The following is a 22,147-nucleotide window of genomic DNA, read 5'->3' on the forward strand; positions in this document are numbered from 1 at the left end:
GAGGTTTTCCGAATAGTCCTATCCACAGAACTTAGTACTAAATCTTGGTCTAACTGGTTAGGATTCATTTAAGGGTAACTTCGGTCAGTTCCACTTGGCCAAATGCACCAGATCGAAGCCATATCTTTCTAGACATGCGATGCCCAAGCTTCCCTAACGTACTATCATCCAAAAATTTCACCAGTACCATGATTCAAGTTAAACTTGGTCTCTTTTAATAATCTAATTACCCTGCCGGGTTAATTAGTTTTGGGTTACCCTGTCGGGTAAGTTAGTTTTGGAGGTGCCAGCTATTCTGGAGCCTCCCCCTGAATTATTGGCCTTTAATAAATTTTGATTTTAGGCTTGTGTTGATTCTTTTTATAGTCATGGTTAACTTGGTGGTAATTTTGTTGATCTTTAAACTGTTTAGATTTTGAATTTGATTTAGGTTTGTATTTTGAATTTTGGTTTGGTTTATTCGATTTTATATAATGTATTTTTTCTTTAGGTATATAATATTGATTAAGTCCTACTTGCGTGGTCAGACACGCTTTCGGAACCCAAGCTAGATTGGTTGATTTGTATTGGGTTATTAATGATTTGAAGGTTTTATTTGAATTCGACTTATATCCTAGTCCGGTTTTATTATAACATGCTTTTTGATTATTTAGGATTAAGTCTAAATTTTTTGATCTTGTTGTAAATTTTTCTAGCATTTCTTTTAAATTTTTAACATCATTTTTTAATGATAGATTCTCCTCCTCAAGTGTTAGATCTTGAGTTGGATTTGAATTTTTGATTTGTTCCTTGAGGTTTTGATTTTCCTCAAGAAGTGATTTGTTTTCATTTTCTAATTTAGTTAATTTACTATTTAAACAGGAAATAATTCTAAAAAAAATTTTGTTTAAATTAAAGTATACCTCATTCGGGCCTTCGGAAACGAGTACGGACTCGTGGCTTGTTTCGGGTTCAGACCCGTCTTCATCTTCCGACTCGTTTTCTGTTTCGGCTTCGCGGGCCATCAGTGCGAGGTGGCTCTGATGTTTCTGCTCTTCTTCCTCCGATTCGTCCGAGGAGTCGTCCCACGTTGCTTTGAGTGCCTTCTTTTTGGTTGGCTTTGGTTTGTCGAACTTCAGTTTTGGGCATTCGTTCTTGTAATGTCCCTTTTTGTTGCAGCCGTAGCAAGTCACGTTCTTTTGTTCTGAGGGAGAGCTGATCTTTTGAAGGTCCTTTTTGCTGAAGCTCCTCTTTCCCCTGGTGAACATTTTTCTTACCAAGTTCACCAGGTGTTCTTCGTCTTCGGAGTCTTGGTCAGATTCTTCTTCAAATTCAAGCTTGCTTTTCTTTTCTTTGGAGGACCCTGCAAATAGAGCTATACCTTTCGATAGAGGGGGGGTGAATATCGATTCGAAAAAGACGAGTATAAACGCGGCGGAAAAATAAAATAGACACAGATGTTTTTACTTCGTTCGGAGCCTGTGACGACTCCTACTCGAAGGCCCGTGGTCCTTGACCACTTTCGTTGGGCAATCACTAACAAGTCGAAATATGATTACAGAATAAGTACAGGAAATGCTAGTGAAAATAAAGCAATACCGACAAAGAAAATTAAATAAAAACCGAAGGAGCACTTTTGTCGGAGCGTTGTTGGCGTCGCACTGAACGTCGAGCAGCAAGACCAGTAGTAGAAGAGTTCTCAGTAAAAATTGATTCTGAAGCTCCTGCCTGGGGCTTCTTTTATATGCTGTTCCGGGCGCCTGGATCCCTTCCGGGCGCCTGGAATGTGACGTAGCTGCTCCACGTGGTGATGCGCAATCAGGATAAAGTTTGCCTCCCGGGCGCCCGGACCTCCGGGCGCCTGGATTCCTTCCGGGTGCCCGGACCCTGTTTTCCCGCAGAATCCGTCCTGCACGACAAACGTTAGTCCAGATGTAAATATATATCATGTAAAACAGATTGTTAGCACAATTAAAGTTCAACAAAGTAATAGCAAAGAGTATGACTTAGATTCCGTCTTTCCGAGACCGGAATCTAGTCACGATCTCGACTTAGACATCCGAAATGGATCTAAGCCGGATTGACGCCTAATGTTCCTCGTAGTCACTCCCCTCCAGTGACTTACCTCACTTACCTGCCAGACGTCCGGTCAGCCCGTCGACCCGTCTGGACTTCTCGCCAAGCGTCCGGTCAGCCCGTCGACCCGCTTGGACTTCTCGCCAGCTATCCGGTCAGCCCGTCGACCTAGCTGGACTTCTCGCCAAGCGTCCGGTCAGCCCGTCGACCCGCTTGGACTTCTCGCCAGCTATCCGGTCAGCCTGTCGACCTAGCTGGACTTCGTGCCAGACATCCGGTCAGCCCGTCGACCTATCTGAACTTCTCCTGCACACTCGATCAAAGTGTCAAACAACAACAAAACTAACTTAACCTATTTGTCATTCATCAAAACCTGGGTTAAATCGTTAGTGCTAACCGCACCAACATATGTAATGAACCACAAGCCCATGAGTAAATTTGTTCTTGAGGAAATAATAAAGGACATGTCTAATCTAGTACCAACAGTACAAGATGAGATACCACAAGAAACTGCAACACGTGTCACAAATAATGCACAATTACAAACAGTGTCTCGTCGTAGTGGGAGGGTTGTTAGGCAACCTGAAAGATTCATGTTTTGGCAGAGTCTTTGGACTTGATCCCTGTTGAATATGAACCTGATCCCCAGACATATGATGAAGTGCTCTAAAATAAGGATGCAGCATCTTGGCAAAGAGCAATGAATATAGAATTAAAATATATGTATTCTAATAAAGTCTGGGAGCTTGTAGAATAACCAAATTGTGTAAAATCCATTAGGTCCACAATAGAAAAAAGACAGACGGGAAAGTTGAAACTTTCAAAGCAAGGCTTGTTGAAAAAGGGAAACTTTTTACCAGTAGTCATGCTTAAGTCTATCCGAATTCTTTTATCTATTGTTGCTGATATGGATTATGAGATTTGACAAGTAGATGTCAAGACAGCTTTCCTTAAAGGAAGTCTTGAAGAAAGCATCTATATGAAGCAACCAGAGGGGTTCATTGCAAAGGGCAAAGAGCATCATGTATGTAAGCTCAATCGGCTTCAAGGTCTTGGAAACATCTGGTTTAATAAAGTAATCCAGACCTATGGATTTATTCAGTGACCGGAGGAATCTTGTGTATACAAGAACTATGATGGAAACGTGGTGGTATTTCTTATACTATACGTAGATGACATTTTTGATAGTTGGAAACAATATCAAAGTGTTGTCGGAAGTAAGAGTATGGTTGTCCAAGCAATTCGATATGAAGAACTTGAGAGAATGCGCACATATTATAGGGATCAAAGTAATAAGGGATCTCAAGAAAAGAATATTGTGCTTATCCCAAACTTCATATATCGATACAATCCTAGCCCGCTCTAGTATGCAAGATTCCAAGAAAGGTTTTCTACCTTTTAGATATGGAGTAGCTTTATCTAAAGAGATGTCTCCGAAGACATCAAAGGAGATAGAGGATATAAGGCAGTTCCTTATGCTTCGGCTGTCGGAAGCCTAATGTATGCAATATTGTATATGAGACCGGATATCTGTTTTGCCGTATGCATGGTTAGCAAATATTAAAGTAACCCTGGACAAGGACATTGGACTACTGTAATGTATATATTGAAGTACCTGAGAGAGACTAAAGATTATATGCTAGCTTACAAAGCATATGATTTGCTCCTTGTGGGTTACACGGATTTAGACTTCCAATCTTATAGGGAAAATAGTTAGTTAACCTCGGGGTTTTGTGTTTACTTTAGGAGGTGAAGCCATAACAATGGAGGAGTGTTAAGCATAGGTATTTTTTTGGACTCCACTATGGAAGCTAAGTATATGACAGCCTCTGAGGCATCCATAGAAGTTGAATGGCTCAGTAACTTCATGATGGACTTAGATGTGATTCCTGGTTTGCCTAAAATTATTTGGTGCAGTAGCAAACTCAAAGGAACCATGAGCCCATAAGGCAAGTAAACACAATAGAGCACAAGTACCACCTAATACGAGGCATCGTATAACGAGGAGAAATTGTTGCCGCCTAGATTGCATCAGATGATAAGCTGAGAGATCTTTTCACTAAGGTCCTTAAGGCAAGAGCTTTTGATGGACATGTTGAAGGTTTGAGAATCAAATGTATGACAAGGTATATGGCAGCATAGTCTTTTAGTATAAGTGGGAGATTGTTAGAGTGTATACTAAAAGCCTAGTTTTTTTTATAAAACATTCATTTAGAAATAAAGAATCGCATTGGTCAATTGTCTACATTTATGCTAAATGTAGTTATTCAATTAATTTATATTATAGATAACATGGTGTGCGGTGTCACACATAGAAGATAATGTTATCAATTCCTTATAAATCATAAATAGTAGCTCACGAATGAGATGGAAAGGAACAAACCATTGGAATAGTCGTAGTGTAATTAGGTATTAGTTTATCTTGACTGATAAATTACACTAGTACACTCTGAGTGTATTGAGCATGACCATTTAAGGTAAGTTTTTTTATACTAACTTAATAAAAGAATAAGACCTTAGTTATTATGGAAGTGTGTGCTCTTAATCCTAATATAATAACAAGCACATATATTTAGTATTTATTTCTTTGACTTATCAAAGGGTGAGATTTAGCTCGATAAATCAATAGGCCCAATAAGTTGGGAAATGATATTACTTATAGTGTGTGTTGTTGATTATAGAAGAAAACTGTGTCCTAGTAATCTAAGTTGATAATGTCCCCAAGAGGAGCTCATAAGAATTGTCATGTTAAACCCTGCGGGTGGGCTTAGTCCGACACGACAATAAGGTTGAGTGGTACTACTCTTGGACTAAGATATTAATTAAAGTGAGTTGTCAGTAACTCAATTAATTAGTGGGCATCTGACATCTTAAACACAGGGAGATTAACACACCCATGATAAGAAGGAGCCTAAAATGTAATTTGAGATTGGTGTGGTAGTTCAATAATAATTCTTTAGTGGAATGAATTATTATTGATGAAATTAAGTTGGTTGTTCGGGGCGAATACGGGAAGCTTAATTTCATCGGAAGACCAAAACCAATTCCTCCTCTCGGTCCCTATCGTAGCCTCTTATTAATAAAGTATTATATCCACCTATACCCACCTTTATACTCATCCTAAGGTGGCCGGCCAAGCAAGCTTGGAACCCAAGCTTGGGTCGGCCAAGCAAATAGGATGAGCCAAGTTGTGTGGTCGACCCTAGCTTGAATCCAAGCTTGGTGTGGTCGGCCACATTAAATTTAAAAAGATTTTATTTTTTAAATCTTTCTTATGTGGATACCATGGTTTTAAAAGAGAGTTTAAATCTTTCCTTTTATAGCTTTCTACAAAAGATTAAGTGAAAGGTTTGATATCTTTCCTTATTTGTAATTAAAAGGAAGATTTTAATTTTTGATAAAACTTTCCTTTTATGAAACCATGTTCATGATTTTAAAAGAGAATTTTAAAATTAAAATTTTCCTATTATAGTTTCTACAAAAGATTAAGAAAAGATTTGATATCTTTCCTTATTTGTAGATTGAGAGGAAGATTTTAACTTTAAAGATAACTTTCCTTTTTAGAAATCATCCACATGTTTTAATAGAGAGATTTTAATTTATAAAAGTTTCTTTTTATAACCAACCATGAAGGAAAAATTAATAGAGAAATTTTTATTTTAAAAATTTTTGGAAATAAATTAGGAAGTTTAATTCTTGTGATTAAAACTTTCCTTGTTTGGAGAATTAAAGGTGGTTGACCAATTTAATAAAAGGAAAGGAAATTAATTTTTATCAATTAAAATTTTCTTTTCATGGCAAAGAAAATAAGAAAGTTTTTATTTTCCAAGACCAAGGATTATAAAAGAGAGGGAGGGGGTGCCTTCACAAATAGAACTCTCTTCTATTCCTCTCCTCTCTTCCTTGGTGTGGTCGACCCTCATATTCTCCCTTTTCCTTTTTCTTTCCTCTCCTTGGTCGAACCTCATCATCTCTTGGAGCTTGGAAGGTGGTCAGATCTTGCTAGGAGAAGGAGGAAAATGAGGCTTTGTTTCTAGCATCCCTTGGAGCTTGGTGGTGGTGGCCGAGACTTGCTATCTCTTGGAGAAATTTGCTCGGCCGAAACTTGGAAGAAGGAAGAAGAAGGGCTTGGGTGGTTCTCGTCTGGGAAGATCGTCACCCACACGACGTCTGAGATAAGAAGAGGAATACGCTAGAAGATCAAGAGGTTGTTGCATACAAAGAAAGGTATAACTAGTAATTATTTTCCGCATCATACTAGTTTTTCTTTGTATGAATTCCAAACACAAGAGGCTAGAGATTCTAGATGTTCGGATTTGTTTCGAATTTGTGTTTCTTTTATTTTTCGATCTTATGATTTGATTGTTCTTTTTGGTTAAACCTAGAGTTATATAAGTAAATTAAATATTGAATTTCGTTAAGAGGCTTTGTCGAGGCAGTGGTGGATGTTCCCATACCCAAGAAGGTCACGTGCCTCGCCATGTTTAACCTGGGAGCCGATTTCTGAAATAAATATTTAATTGAATTTGTAACTTAGGTGGATTTGGATCTATAATGTTAAGTATCGTTTGTGATCCAAGTCTAAACCTCTAAAAATAAATAAGTTAAATTTGGAATCAATAATTTAAGTTCCGTTTGCGATTCTGAATTTAATTTCTAAAGAACACAATAGGTTGATAGGAAAGGTTCAGGACTTGTACAAAATTTTTGTACAAGGGAACCGATACGATATTCCTAGGACCTACCAACACGTATTTAAGGTTTCGGTCACATATACGAATATGTGTTTAACAGTAACTTTCTTAATTAGTATTAAAGTATATATGTTTTACTAAATATGGGCCTAGATACATCGAAATTTTGTAAAATAAGTTTCCATTTTTCATATCATTCTCCTGATCATAAAATGTCCTCATCTATAATTTTAATATAATATATTGAGTGTTGGGAATTTTTAATCTGAATTTGACTTAATTCTGGTTAAAAAATCATCACACTCAAAATACTATGTAAAAATTATTTATAAGGACATTTTTATCATTAGAAAAATAATAAGAATACATTGAAACTTATTTCATGAAATTCTGATGTCTCTAGGTCCATATTTAAGCCTTCTGAATTTTTTTCCTTTTTTTTTTATTTTCAATTCTGGGACGAATTCTGGATTCGTCCCAGATTTGGGGACGAATCTAGGATTCTTCCCAGAATATGGGATGAATCCATAAATTCTTCCCAGAATTAGAGACGAATCCATGGATTCGTCCAAAAATCTAGGACAAATTTTGGATTCGTCCTATATTTTGGGATGAAAAGATTCGTCCCAGAATTGAAAAAAAATTTAAAAAAAAATAAAAAAAATTGAAAGGTTAAATATGGACCTAGAGACATCAGAATTTTATGAAACAAGTTTCTATATCTTCGTATCATTTTCCTAGTCTTAAAAATATCCTCATTCATAATTTTGACCTAATATTTTGAGTGTGGTGATTTTTTTAACTCGAATTAGGTCAAATTTGGGTAAAAAAATCACCACACTCAATATATTAGGTCAAAATTATTTATGAGGATATTATTATGATCAAAAGAATGATACAAATACATAGAAACTTATTTCATAAAATTCCGATATCTCTAAGTCAATATTTAAGTGTTCCTATTTTTTAATCCAAATTTAACCTAATTCGGGTTAAAAATAATTACACTCAAAATATTATGTTAAAAGTATAGATGAGGATATTTTTACCATAAGAAGAACGATACAAACACATAGAAACTTGTTTCATGACATTTCAATGTCTCTAGGTATATATTTAAGCCTTTAGATTTTTTTCCTTTTTAAAAAAAAAATTTGAATTTTGGGATGAATCTTGGAATCTGAGATGAATCTAGGATTCGTCCCAGATTCTGCTATGAATTTGACAAAAAAAATATTTTTTTGGGAATTTGAAATGAAAATATTTTGTTACAGATTTCGTTACTAATTTAGATCAATTTTTATTTTTATCGTCAAAGTTGTTATGATTTTAGGATGAAAAATATTCGTCCTATATTTTTGTCACTATTTCAACGAAAAAACTATTTCACGTTGAAACAATATATCCTGAAAGTGTTCTATTTCAACGTGAACATCAACTACAAAAACAAACAAACAAACAGTTAATTAAAAAAATTAATTTCAATCAATTAAAAATAAAATTAATCGATGGGTAATTGATATAGTCATGAGTTTAGAATGGAAATCAATTAAGGAAAAAATTCTTAATAAATTTTTATCAATTTTGTTCAATATTTTAGATTTATTACTTGATCAAAGCAATCAATTGAACCATCATAATTTTACCTAAAATTAAGTTAAACAATGATGATTTTTATCTTTCTTCGTATTCTTTGTAAAAATACAAAAAAAAACTTGAAAATTAAATCTATCCTAATTTTTTTTATATGATTTTCGACGATCAAAAATTTATATTAAGTAGGAAAAACTTGATCTAACATATAAACAACAAATCGATAAAAAACTTAAACTTTATTGTCAATGAAAACGACAAAACGGAAACTTGTGCCTCTAATACTAATTGATAATTTCTTATAAATCTAAGCCGCATGGATTCTAAAAAATATATAAGAATTCGTATATAGGAAATACAAGAATATATGAATATAGATCTTCGTTTTATCGAGAGAATGTCATAACATAAGAAAATATAATAGATAGATAACCTGATTGAAGAGTCATATTCTTGTCTTTAGTGTCGTCAGCTTGATCCCAATGAAAGAAGAAGAAGCGGAAGCAAATGAGGAGGATTTTCTAAGGAACTTAGAGGATGATAGCGCTGACAAGTTTCTTGTCAATGGGGAATAAAAAACTAGGTCAAGATTCTTCCCTAAACACTTGAAGATCTTCCCTTATATAGGCATCTGTTATCAGCCCATAAATGATAACGGATCAGATTAAAGTGTTCTACACATTCAATCCACATCTAATTACCTGAAATCTATTAAATATAAGTTATATCACTTTAAAGAGTTCAGATCATATTCACATCTACAACTTATAATTAAACTCATTTAATAAAGATAAGTATATCCAATAGTTTTTAATTAAACTCATTTGATAAAGATAAGTATATCCAACAGTTTGAGCACCTAGCAGAGCTCGCGGAGCAGGTGGTTGCTGCTCCAGTCTGAGGGTCATGATTTCATTGGCTGCGTCACCAATCTCTTCAAAGACATTCTGCTTGCCATCCAGGAAAATGTAATCTTCTACGAAGCCTGTGCGGAAAGGATGGGATTGAGTACGCCATCTGTGAGTTTCAGGAGTAGTGTGATTCTAGGGGCAGATCCTGAAGAAGTACGAGGATCACCGCGTCTCTCACGGCTTATCTAGTCTGAGATCAAAACCCTGAGCAACAATTCGTGGTCCTTCTATAAAGGAGGTCCGGGGTAGAAAAAAAAATGTCTAAAATAAATTTGGACCCTAACTACTTAAGGCCCCAATTACATATTTAAAAAAATAAAATTAAAAGACAATATCAAAAGATTCTAAAATATAAATTTGGATCCAACTATTCAAGGTCCCAATTACATGTCTATAATACATAATACTAAAAAAAAAAAGAATTGGACCCTCTTAGATTATAGGCCCAAGATCATCGTCCAGTACCGCCCTCCTCCAGGATCGGCCCTGTCCGAGAAGGAGAGGAACGGAGAGATTCGAAACAGATTTATAGGAAGAGAAAAAGAAATAAGAAAAAGAGAAAATAAAAAATAAATAAAAATGACAGAAGCGTGAGGGACCATTAAATAAGTTGATAAAAATGTGACTACATTAGTTCACCCATCTATGTCAAGAGATAAATTATAAGACAATAATTAATAAATTTTGATAACCCCTAAAAATAAAATATGTTTTTTTTTTGAGGCAGTCCCTATACGAAAAGATTACAGTAAATTACAATTGAATTTCAGCCAACCAGAATTATAGAGAAGGGCAGGAGAGAACGGAAAAAAGCTGATCAGAGAATCTAACTAATTAACCACTCATTAGACACGCATAATCTGCATTTAATTAGGCTTACGAGTAAATATAATTATTAGTCAAATTGTGCATATATCTTCGGTTCGGTTTAATTATCCTGTCGTAATAATTCCTTAGCCTTTAATTAAGATTATTAGCTCATTTTAATTTGTTTAATAATCAGGACTTAGTCGATGAAGCAGGTAACGGCTTGATTTCAATTTTTGGGCAAGTGGACGGCGGCGGCGGCTCAACCATTCCGATCGTGACTCCGGTCAGAGCTTTTACTTTTGACCCAACTTTTCAACGGGGATTATATTAATATTTATTTCGTTGTCAGATTTCAAAATCAAGAATCATTAAACTAATTAATACTAACGTATTTATAATGATAAAAAATAAATACGTCATCTCAACGTCCTGTGAACAGACGACTACTAATTTTAAAATAATAATTAACACATAATAATAAAGACATTTATTCTAATTTTATCGAAATTCGAATCAACGTATTTATATATAGATACGCAGTGAATACACAGTAAAAGACGAAAGGAGAATAATTGCATGAGGGACACTCGTGCAGTCACGTGAGTTATCATTTTTAATCATTTTAATATATATACACTTTGCATCTGATTCTTACTTTTAAATTTCGTTTGCCATGCATTTAACTGTACCATGTGCGTAAAGCGGTAAAGATGAGCTCGAAATCGGTTGGTTAATCATATGGAAAAGAGGGGGACAACTGGAAAAGTGCAGCACAAAACAAATCTGACATTGTCGGCTACTTGGTGCCTTGGTGGGTCCCACGCAGCGTGAAGGTGATGGTGGATTGGAACACAAAACTAATTTTGATTAATCCTTTTGGAGGCCCACTGAGGAGTGTAGGCCTGGGCCCACTGAGGTTGAGCCTTTTTTTGGATATCAAATAAACCGGCCCAATTTTTGCAAAATAGGTGAGAGGGAGAGCCACGTGGCCCAACTGTTTGGAGTCTTTATTTTAAAAACCCTAGCCACCTTCTCCTCCCGGCTGAGAACCTGGAGAGGCCACGCCGGCGGTGAGGATTTATTTTGTCGTCCCCTTTGAGAAATCGGGGGAAATCTGGATTCCCAGATCCGAGGAGCTGCTGCTGAAGGGATCTCCCGTTGTTGAACAGCTGCTGAAGCCGGCGCCGAACTGTGCTGCTGAAACTCTTGCTAATACTACTACTGAAGCCGCTGTGTGGTTAGAGTTTCTGATTTTCTTATTTTTTTCGCTAACGCATGGCTGGAACTCCAGAAGACCTGGGGATACTCGGTTCTCAGAACGGAGAGCTGCAGCTGCAGCTGTTGCAGCCCTCAGAGACTTCGAGCCCAACTGCTGACAGAATTGAACTCAATGAAGTGCCCACAGATGCCGATGTAGTCGAGCTCCCAATACACAACCTGGACAAAGTGGAGGATGCTTGGGGGTTTTGCCTCATAGCATATTTTCCAACAAGAATAACAGGCAACGCAGTGGGTTTTAAGCTTTGTGATTCCTCAACGGTAACTTGTTCTTATTCAGTTCACTCCAGTGGCTGGATAATCTTCAAATTCGACAATGGAGAGGATAGGGATGATGTGCTGAATGCAGGGCCATTCTTTGTGTCTGGCAAACCCTTGTTGCTGAAGATCATGCCAAAATTTTTTAAATTTGACGACCATGAGATTAAGTGTGTCCCGGTTTGGATTATGCTGCCATGTTTACCTCTGGAATGCTGGAATGCCATATGCTTGAGCCGGATTGTATCCAAAGTAGGTAAACCATTATACACGGACACGAAGACCTGCACAAAAGAAAATGTAGATTTTGCTAGGGTACTCGTTGAAGTTGATGCTTCAAAGGAACTAGTCCGGAATGTTAAGATCAGATTACCAAATGGAGAATATAAGCAAAGGGTGGTCTTTGAATATGAACCTAAATTTTGTACAAATTGTAAAATGTTTGAGGACAATGTTAGCAATTGTTTGCAGCTGAAAGAGAGCATTCCCACCACCCTCGGGAGTGACTCTATACAGCAAAGAATAAAGGAGGAAGATGGGGAGTTGGGACCTAATGTGAAACAAATTGATCTGTCAACATCCCAGCTGATGAATGCCGCAAAGGAAAAAAATAGGGAGGAGCGTATAACAGCAACCAATGTCGCAACAGGAACAATAACAACCAGCAGAATGGATGAGCAATTTCAGCAAACGCAGCAGTCAACCAGACAGAAAGCAGCTGAAAAGAATATAACGAGCTCGAAGGCTGTGAACTCAACTCAGAATGAGCCATTCACTTTCCTAGAACATGATGAACAGCTAGATCAAGCAGCAGATGTAGAAAGCAAGGTGCAAGCTAAAGGAAAAATGGTAAATCCACAAGGTCCATCAAAGCAAAAGAGGTGGAGGGTGGTTCAGGCCCTTTCCACATCTCCAAGAAGCTAGTCTGTTGGAATATAAGGGGCCTAAATCTGCCCCTTAAATAAAATGGGGTGAGACACCTCATTAAGGAGTACAAACTTAGTTGAGGGAAACTAGAACAAGTTATGAATAATAAATTCTTGGTCTGGAATCAGATAAACAACTTTCAGGAGGCTTCCAGAGGCGAGAGGAGGAAGGATTTTGATACTATTGAACCTGACTAGAGTTTCATTGGAAGTACAGGCCATGGACCGATAAGCTATCCATTGTAAGGCGAGCTGTAAGGTAATCTCTATCTCCTTCCAAGTCATCTTTGTCAATGGATTTTATTCGGTTGTCAATAGGTCTCTATGGGAAAGACTCAGAACCAAGGGTGTCAGATCAGAACATCCATGGATTGTAGTGGAGAATTTTAACAATGTTACCACTCCAAAAGGAAAAATTTAACCGTGCAAATGTGATAGCCTATGAGATCAGAGATATAATAGAGTGCTTTCGCATCTGTGGGATACTTTCACACATGGTCGAACAAAATTTGGTGTAAATTGGACGAAGTATTGCTTAAGCAAGGATGGTTGCCAGTGGACTACTGTGAACTTCACAGGCAATTTTTTCTATCTCTAAGGTGCTTATTAGACCTCTCATTTTGCTTGGTGTCACTTTTTCAGCTAAAGAATCAAAGAAGACCCCCTTTAAATTCTTGAATATGTGGATAAAGCATACAGATTGTTCGACTGTGGTGCAAGAGGTGTGGAATCAACACTGGAGTGGGACACGAGAATTATCTTTTGCAAGAAGCCGAAGTTTGAACCCTGAAGTCACTGAACAAAGAGCATTATGGTCATACATTATCTGAGGGAGCTAAGCAAATTAGGAGCTAAAGGAACTGCAGTCGCTATGTGATGACTAGCTTGGGAATCCGAGGTCGCAGCAGGGTGTAGCTGAATTGAGAAGGAAGGTATACTCAGCAAATCTGAAAAATCAAAACATTTCCTCTACTTCTAGTGTTTTGTTTCTTCTCCTTCTATGTAATAGTTCAAACAAATATCTTGGAGAAACTATATAGTTTTAGAGAGTACTGCTCTCATCTTGACAGTTAAATTTTGATTATCTTCTAATGCATTAACAAGTCAGAAATGCATATTCGAGATGATTGCCCAAAGAATAATGTCAAAAGAGTTAAACTGTGTTAACCAGTGCCACAGTCTTACACTGGATTGAATTAGCTCCACTATAATCAAGTTCTTCATCAAATAATATGAAACCGTCCATAAAATCCGAAACCATGTACTATTTTCCAAGCACAAATAGAGCACGATGAATATAAAAATTCATTCCTAAGTAAATTACACAAATCAATGCCAAGGGAACCGATTCCAAATTGGAACGTGCAACCCTCTTGCAAATGCTACATGCAAATCATTTAGTAGATGCTAAGGTTCATATTCATATGTTATAGCATAGATTATATTTATTTATTCAGGAATTTGATCAGTAGGTTTGTAGGCGATGAAACTGACTCACTGCACTTGACGATTATTGTCGAATCCAATAATACGAATGAAGGTGTCACGGTATTCTTTCTTGCATTCCTCCAGCTCCTTGGCCACTTGGGAGGCTTCATTGCATCTGAACATGGGCAGCTTCCACATGGTCCAGTAGCGGCCATCGTAGTACCCGGGCGATTGGTGGTTCTCGCGCCCCCCAACTCCCTCGTGTCCCATTAAATTATGATGTAATTATGCTATAAACAGATACTTATACATGTTTCTTAATTTTTAAGTTGCGTAATTACTTTGCTGAACTCCAAGCAGGGAATCCAATTGGAACGGAGAAGGTATTCGATCTGCTTGAGCAAGGCTTCCTCAGGCAGGGGAGGCAGATAGATAGGAGAGGGTTTCGAATTTCTTCACGCCCTAAATTGGCCACCCCTGACACACAAGATTGAGAGCTCCATGGATGAGTTCTTGATTTGGCTACATAATCATTGATCAGCTAGAGAAATAGAAGTGATACGCACCTTCATGCACTGGACTCTGCAGCTGTTGCTGAGGAGGTGGGACAGGTCGGCGTTGGCCTTCTGGAGGAAGGGGGCATCAGCTAGGGGCTTGAGGCCGGAGAAGGGGGCGACCATGTTGGACTGCACCGAGGAGGTTGCCTGACGGTGGTGGAGGAGACCATCATGGTGGTGGAAGCCAAAAGTAACGTCGCTGTCTCTTTTTTGTTGGAAACAGAGGTAGTGTAAACACTACAACAAAATACAAGATTAGAAACGGAATTAGAGACGGAAATATAGTTTCGTCTCTGATTAGAGACGGAAATATAGTTTCGTCTCTATTTTGATCATTTTTAATTAAAAAAAATGAATTTGTAAAGTTTAACGACGGAAATAAATTATCCATCTCTAAATAGAGATGAACATTTTGATTCCGTCTCTAATTAGAGACTAAATATCGATATTTAGTAGCGAATTAAGCCCCATCATAAACAGATTAGAGACAGAACTATTAGTTCCATTGTTATGTTCGCGATTTAGGGCAGAAACCTCTTCTCCTCGCGATTTAGGGTAGAATGCTCTTCTCCGATCCTTCTCCTCTGTGCTCCCTCGCTCGTCTCCTTCTCCTCTCCGCAGGCCGCAGCACATCTCCGCATACCGCAGCCCTTTCATCTCCTCTCCGCAGCGGCTCCTTCCCAGTTATGTCTCGGTAAGTTCTGTCTCGGCTTCTTCCCTCACAACAGCTCGTCTCCTTCCCTCGCAGCGGCTCGCCTCCTTCCTTCTCAGTTCCTGCAGAGAGCTCTCTGCAACAACGTCTTTGTCTTCCCAGCTCCAGTTCCCGCTGCTCGCCTCCTTCCTTCTCGGTAATCTATTGAATTGAGTTTACTAGTTTATTTTTCAGTTTAAAGCTAGTTTCTAAAGCTAGATTACTAGTTTACTTAGTACCTCATATCTCTCTCTAATTTCAATGCCTTGCAAAAGTAATAGTTCTAGCAAAGCAGATGCAATGGATCACATTTGTACTGAACACTTGCCTTTTGAACTGTATAAGAATCCAACGGAAACAAATGAAGTAATTCATTTGCAACTAGAGTAATAGTTCTATAATTTATCCAGTGAGGTTGTTGGATAAATCAAATTTATCCAGCAAGTGAAATGATGGTGACATAGTACACCAGAATAGCAATAGTTCTGTAATTGCTATTTGCAACTAGAGTGGTCAAAGAAATATGAGCAAATAAACATATCAAAATCAATATAATTATATTAAATATTATTTTCTTTGGTCAATCTCTCACACTTTAAACCATCATAAATTCTACTCAAATGAACTTGTTTGCTTATAGAATCTATTGGTTGTCTTTAAACCACCATGTTGCATTATTATGGGCGATCAGTGATTTTCCAGCATACTCAATGTTGTCAGGATGGAGCACGGCTAGTAATTAGCACGCCCACACTGCATGACAGAGTCTGATGCATTTTCATTACCCTGTAGTGGAAAGGTATCTTGGTTTGATAATCATCATAAATTTTTACCAGTTGATCACCCTTTCAGGCGAAATAAGAAAAATTTCATTAGGAATGTTATTGTCAGAAAACTTCCTCCAACAATCAAGTTAGGTGAAGAAATCCTTGACCAAATAGATAGTTATGATTTTCTACCAGTAGCTGAGACTAATTCTGATGAGATAAATAAATACATCGTTAGGCAGTGCAAATGTGGTTGAAAGAAAAGGAGTATTTTTTTAGGAGCTACCATATTGGAAGTATCTACTTATTCGGCATAATTTAGATGTAATGCACGTTGAGAAAAATTTCTTTGATAATATTTTTAACACTGTGATGAATGTGCATGGAAAAACTAAAGACACTACAAAATCACTTGAGGAATTAAAGAACTAGTTAGCAAATCAGAGTTGCATCAGGATGAAACAACCAATAAATTCCCAAAGGCTTGTTATACATTGGACAAAAATGCTAAACAAGTTTTATGTAATTGGTTGAAAGAAATCAAATTCCTAGATGGGTATGCCTCGAATATGTCTCGATGCGTGGATATGAACAGGTTAAAGATGTTTGGAATGAAGAGTCATGACTGTCATGTATTTATGCAAAGACTTATTCCAGTAGCTTTTCATGACTTACTTCCTCAAAATGTTTGGCAAGCACTCACAGAATTGAGTTTATATTTTAGAGATTTGACTATGAGGTGTATTATGATGGATGATATGCTTTGACTAGAAACAGATATTCCTCTCATACTATGTAAGCTTGAATGTATTTTACCACCCAGGTTTTTTGATTCAATGGAACATCTACCAGTACATTTAGCGTACGAGTCACGAATAGCTGGTCCTGTACAGTACAGATGGATGTATCCATTTGAACAGTTTTTAAGGAAATTAAAGAATAATGTTCGTAACAAAGCTAGAGTTGAGGGGTCAATCTGTAATGCTTATCTGGTTGAAGAAGCATCCTCATTCTATTCCTATTATTTTGCTGATAATGTAAAAATCAGACATCGCAAGTGTCTTAGAAATTCAGATGATGCACAGCCTATAGACTCATATATGCTTTCTATTTTCAAGTTTCCTGGCAAGCCAATGGGAGCATCTGTTTCTAGATGGTTAACTCCACATGAATATCATGCTACGAGGACATACATACTCTTAAACTGTGATGAAGTCAAACCCTACATAAAGTAAGTTGACTTCTTGAATCAAACATTTCGCAAAAAATAAGTTGTTTCCCGATAGTGTAATTTGCTTAAAATTACCTTATTTTTCAGCTTGTATGAACAACAACTACAAGTACAAAATCTATCAATTCGTGCAAGTGAGATAGCTGAAAAGTTAGAGACGGAATTTGCATTATGGTTTAAAATCTATGTAAGTTAGAGGATAATTTTAATTTCTTACATCCATATTAAATTATTAGAGGCTTATTTTATATTCTACTATTGTTATAGGTGTCCGATCGGAGAATATCTAATGTGCAAGATTCCAGGATAACCAATCTTGCATCTGGACCTCTCTGTAAGATAACAGTGTACTCTAGCTACTATGTTAATGGTTTTAAATTTCACGTGACACAACGGGATTCACGCAGACTAACTTTCAATTTGGGTGTTTGTGTGAAAGGATCTATCAACAACAGTAATTCTGAGTTGGATTATTATGGGAGACTTGAAGAAATCATAGAAGTTGAATATCCTGCTTTACCCATCAAAAGATGCGTGTTATTTAAATGTTCTTGGTATGATCCAACTCTAAGAACAAGTACCAGAATACATCTAAACTACAATTTAGTTGAGGTAAATGCAAACAAAAGCTTCAACAAGTATGAACCTTTCATTTTTATGATACAAGCGGGCCAGGTTTTCTATCTTGAATATCCCACGAAGAGGAGAAGAGCTAGTGAATGGTTAGCAGTTTGCTGAACAAAGCCACACTCTACCATAGAAATGCCTAACTCTATCGTGAACCAAAACCATGATGCATTTCAAAATGATACAATGGAGATATTTTCAGTAGATTCTCAGCTTCAATCAACATCTCAATTACTTGTAGATGTTAATGTACCTTATGAGGAGATAGATGATGGAGAAATATCCAGCAGTGAGGAGATTATTGAACTAACAGAGTCTAGTGAGGAGGATCTACAAAATGTTAATGATTAAAATTGTTATATCTTCAGATTAAGCATTGTTAAGCTAAATTTTAGATCTAAATATCCATAGTTATATCACTTATCTTACTCTATTAGTCATTATTATTATTTTTTGATAAAAACTAGTGTGCATGAGTATGTGTTATAATGTAATTCTACAGATATAGACATGTCTGACGCTGGCGGCCAGATTGTTCTATGGATTATCGGGGGTTAGTAAGTATTAGTGTTAATAGTGTATTTTTTTAACATATTTGTTTAATTTTATTTGTTAAATGTAGTTTTACTCCAGATGGTCATAGAGTAACTGCATACATCACCTCGAAATTTAAAGAGTGATTTAGCCCCGCTAGTACTACATGGAAGCGGGTAGACCCGGATATGAAGCAATTTTATTACGATGAGTTTTTGGTAAGCCATTTTAATTATCATGATTTTATTATGTTTTTTTAATAATTTATGAACATATTATTACAAAAAAGATATACTTGGTAGACAGGGCACGAGGCAGAATTTTATGCTACCTGGAACGCAGCTTGTGCCAAACTATACAAAGACATGTTATACGAAGCAAGACAAAAGGGAATAAAATCATCCTATGTACCTGAGAACATTTGGGATGCATGGCGAGCATCTGGGTTGCAGATAGATGGCAAGAAAATGCAATGATAGCTCAAGCCGATAGAAAGAGTGAGCTGGTTGGCCCTAGTATCGAAGCGACAAAACATACCGCTTGATCCCGATCGATCGTCGAGCATGCCTTACACTTGGTGAGTTATCAATTTTAAAATTCTATAAGAGTTTTGTACCTAGAACATACAGCTAGAAATATTTACATTCTTTAATATTCAGGAACATGATCTACAGCGACCTCCTACTTGTTGGGAGATATTTACCAAGACACACAAGTCAAAAGATGACAACTTTATAGATCGTCGATCGTCGGCATTAGACGTAAGAATCTACACTTGATTATATTTAACTATTAATAATGATTATCTATCATTTTAGTAAATATCTAATAATATTTTTTTAAATGTAAATAGAAAGAAATTGCTGCTAGGGTTGCACAGGCGTCTCCGCCTAGTTTAGAGGGAGGTGAGGAGCAGACTTTATCCACTGACCAGATAAATGAAATTTATTATGATGTGGTTGGTGGAAGGAAAAAGACCTCCACCCTCTATGATCTTGGAGCCCAAGCAAGAGTTGTATATGATCAGACGATGACTCCTAGGGCCAGGGGTCATCCCAGCACATCATCGAGTGCATCTGAATCATCTGCTAGAGTAGACACCTCAGAGCAAGAAAACGCAGATTTGAAGACCCGACTATCAAGCTTGGAGGCAAATTTTCGAGTAGAGTGGCAATCCCGATTGGATCTTGAGAAAATTGGGCAGGATATGCAAGCCTTCTTGGATCAAATGAGTGCAACGCCGCATCATTTTCCTCTCAGGAGACTCAAGACCCTAATAATCCCCCTGATCCATAGATTGTCATAGGTATCTTGATGTTTAACTTTTTAATTTTTTTTTTGTTCAACATTGCCATAGTTATCAATTTTAAACTATTTCTAACATTGTATTATATCTTTTCAGGAACGTTGATATCTATACAACACTATCATCATATATCCAAACTACCACTCAAGTATGTCAAATAAATTCATAATATTATATTTAATATGTTACTCATAATTGTATATTAGTTTATTCTTTGTTTTATTAGTAATCTATCATATTAACATTTTTGCAGGATTTATTACTACTCACTAGTTTAGGATTGGATTTTCTTTGCTAGAAGGTGTTGTATTGTGTTTTTAAATTTCAGATGTTGTAGTACTATACAATCAGTGTTTATGGTTGGAGATGTTTGGATATTTATCTTTGTTGTTTGATTGGATATTTAGTTTTAGTTTTGTGCTTGGATTATTGTTATTGGAGATGTTGTAGGAATGTATTGTGCTTGGATTGGATATTTGGTTTGATATTTATATTCATATATTATTTTGTATTGTTATTGTCTAATTGTGTATGTATTGTGTTGTTTGAAAATCATCGTATGTGATGGTTTAAATTGATATGAAATGTAAACAACGATGACTGCAAAAACAAAATGGTGCTGCTGAAATTTCCAGGTATTAGAGACAGAATATTAAAATTCAGTTTCTAATTAGAGACGGAATTTTAATATTCCGTCTCTAATTTCACCCTGGAAATTACTGTAATATCGATACCTAGCGACGGAACTTTAATTTTCCGTCACTGAGTGACCTGAATTTGTTTGAAATGTCGATAGCTTGCGACGGAATATAAAAAAAATCCGTCTCTAATTAGAGACGGAATATTAAACTTCCGTCTCTAATTAGAGACGGTATTTTAATATTCCGTCTTTAATTAGAGACAGAATTTTAATCTAACTAGAGACGGGATTTCATGGTTAGCGACTGATGATTAAATTTCGTCGCTAAATTTTAGAGACGGAATATATATCCCGTTGCTAAATTTAGAGACGAAATATATATTCCGTTTCTAACTAGCGACGGAATTTAAAAGTCCGTCTCTAAATACAATCAGCGACAAAACTCGTATCGACGCAGTGAATCCGTCGCTAATCTAGTTTAGCGACGAAAAATTCCGTCTCTAATGCTGAATTTTTTTGTAGTGAAATAACTCAGACGCGCGATCTGGGTCGTTGGCCAGCAGAGGGCGGCGTCCACCACGCAACGGGAGGTTGGGACTGATGACATCCTTATCACTTGTTGGACTTGGGATCGCTCTTCGCGATCCATGTGGAGGGGTGTCTAATCTTATCCCCATGCATGTACGTGAACGAGTGATCCATGTCGCTTGACCTTAGAGATACCACGTTCTGTCGTCGTCTCTATGCTGTTTGTTATCAAATGTCGTCATGAAATTACTATTGTCGGTTGCTTAATTTAATTGTTGAATGAGCTCCCCAATCATGAGAAGAGAACCTGGATCATTCTTTTCGTTCTTTGGCTTCATATGGATTGGATTGGTTCAGAATCCTGTCAATGATCATCCATGGTTGTCGATGATTCGACAATAATCTGATAAATGTATATCGCTATTGGGAGAGAATCAATGTCTGGAAAATATTGTCAAATATAACTTATGATCAAAAGGAAAAAAAAAACTTATCAGTTAGATCTTGTGGTTGTGGACTTGTGGCTACTAAAAGAGTTGAATCCGGAAGAGTAACATAAAGTTTCGAAAAGGTCGTGGAAGTTGATGTGCATAGAGATGACTGGGCTAGTTGCATCCATAATCAAATAGGCTGCTATTGTGATGGAATTCTAGAGTGTCCACATGTCCCGTCTGCAAGGGCGGAGTTACGTTTATGATTTTTATGGTTATTCGGGTTGCCACCCGGTCGGGGGTCCCATGGGAATTAGAAGTAGATTTATATGGGAGGAAGAAAAAATATCAAAAAGAGGAGGGTAGCTCGACATTACGATATCAGAAAGAGGAGGTTAGCTCGGGGTTGGTGTCGGCATAGTGCTCATGGCCCACAGCCCGAGTAGATCACTCAGGCTAGCTCTTCCTTTATCCATATGTCCTAAAGTCATACTGAACTATCAATCAAATCAAAGCGAATCAGACATAACCTGAAAGTAATCGAACCCAACCTAGATGAGAGTCGAGTCTAATCAAACCAACTCAGAATACCCATCTCAAAGACTTGAGTTTGATCGAGAATAAATCAGCTACCATGTCTCAGTCTTAGTCACAAATTTTGTTCATGTCTTGACCTCAGTCTTAGATCCCAACAGTTTCTAGGTTTCAGCTACAGTCGCTGACATCTCCCATGTCTAGGTCTCAAATCCTGGCATCACCCATGTCTTGACCTTAGTTGTCAACACCCTTCACGCCTTAGTCTTAGATCCCAATATCATTCAGGTCTCGATCTTAATCGTCAACACCCTCCACGCTTCAATCTCAAATATCGACATTATTTAT

General features: G+C 37.0%; 1 protein-coding gene across 4 annotated transcripts; it reads left to right on the plus strand.

Moving 5' to 3' along the window:
- The first annotated feature begins 11,082 nt into the window (after nt 1–11,082).
- Nucleotides 11,083–14,230, plus strand: LOC121992965. 4 transcript variants are annotated; one of them, XM_042547624.1, is made up of 3 exons: nt 11,083–12,784; nt 13,168–13,457; nt 14,098–14,230. In XM_042547624.1, exon 1 carries the CDS (start codon nt 11,339–11,341, stop codon nt 12,521–12,523), a length of 1,185 nt encoding a protein of 394 aa, XP_042403558.1. In that variant the 5' UTR covers nt 11,083–11,338; the 3' UTR covers nt 12,524–12,784; nt 13,168–13,457; nt 14,098–14,230. The 4 variants fall into 4 exon arrangements, with proteins under 4 accessions (XP_042403558.1, XP_042403555.1, XP_042403557.1 ...); XM_042547621.1 differs by lacking the exon at nt 14,098–14,230 and having other exon boundaries at nt 11,083–13,124; nt 13,218–13,600; XM_042547623.1 differs by lacking the exon at nt 14,098–14,230 and having other exon boundaries at nt 11,083–13,124; nt 13,225–13,600.
- Nucleotides 14,231–22,147: the final 7,917 nt, after the last annotated feature.

Source organism: Zingiber officinale, chromosome 6B (assembly GCF_018446385.1).
Source record: "Zingiber officinale cultivar Zhangliang chromosome 6B, Zo_v1.1, whole genome shotgun sequence".
Classification (NCBI taxonomy): Eukaryota; Viridiplantae; Streptophyta; class Magnoliopsida; order Zingiberales; family Zingiberaceae; genus Zingiber; species Zingiber officinale.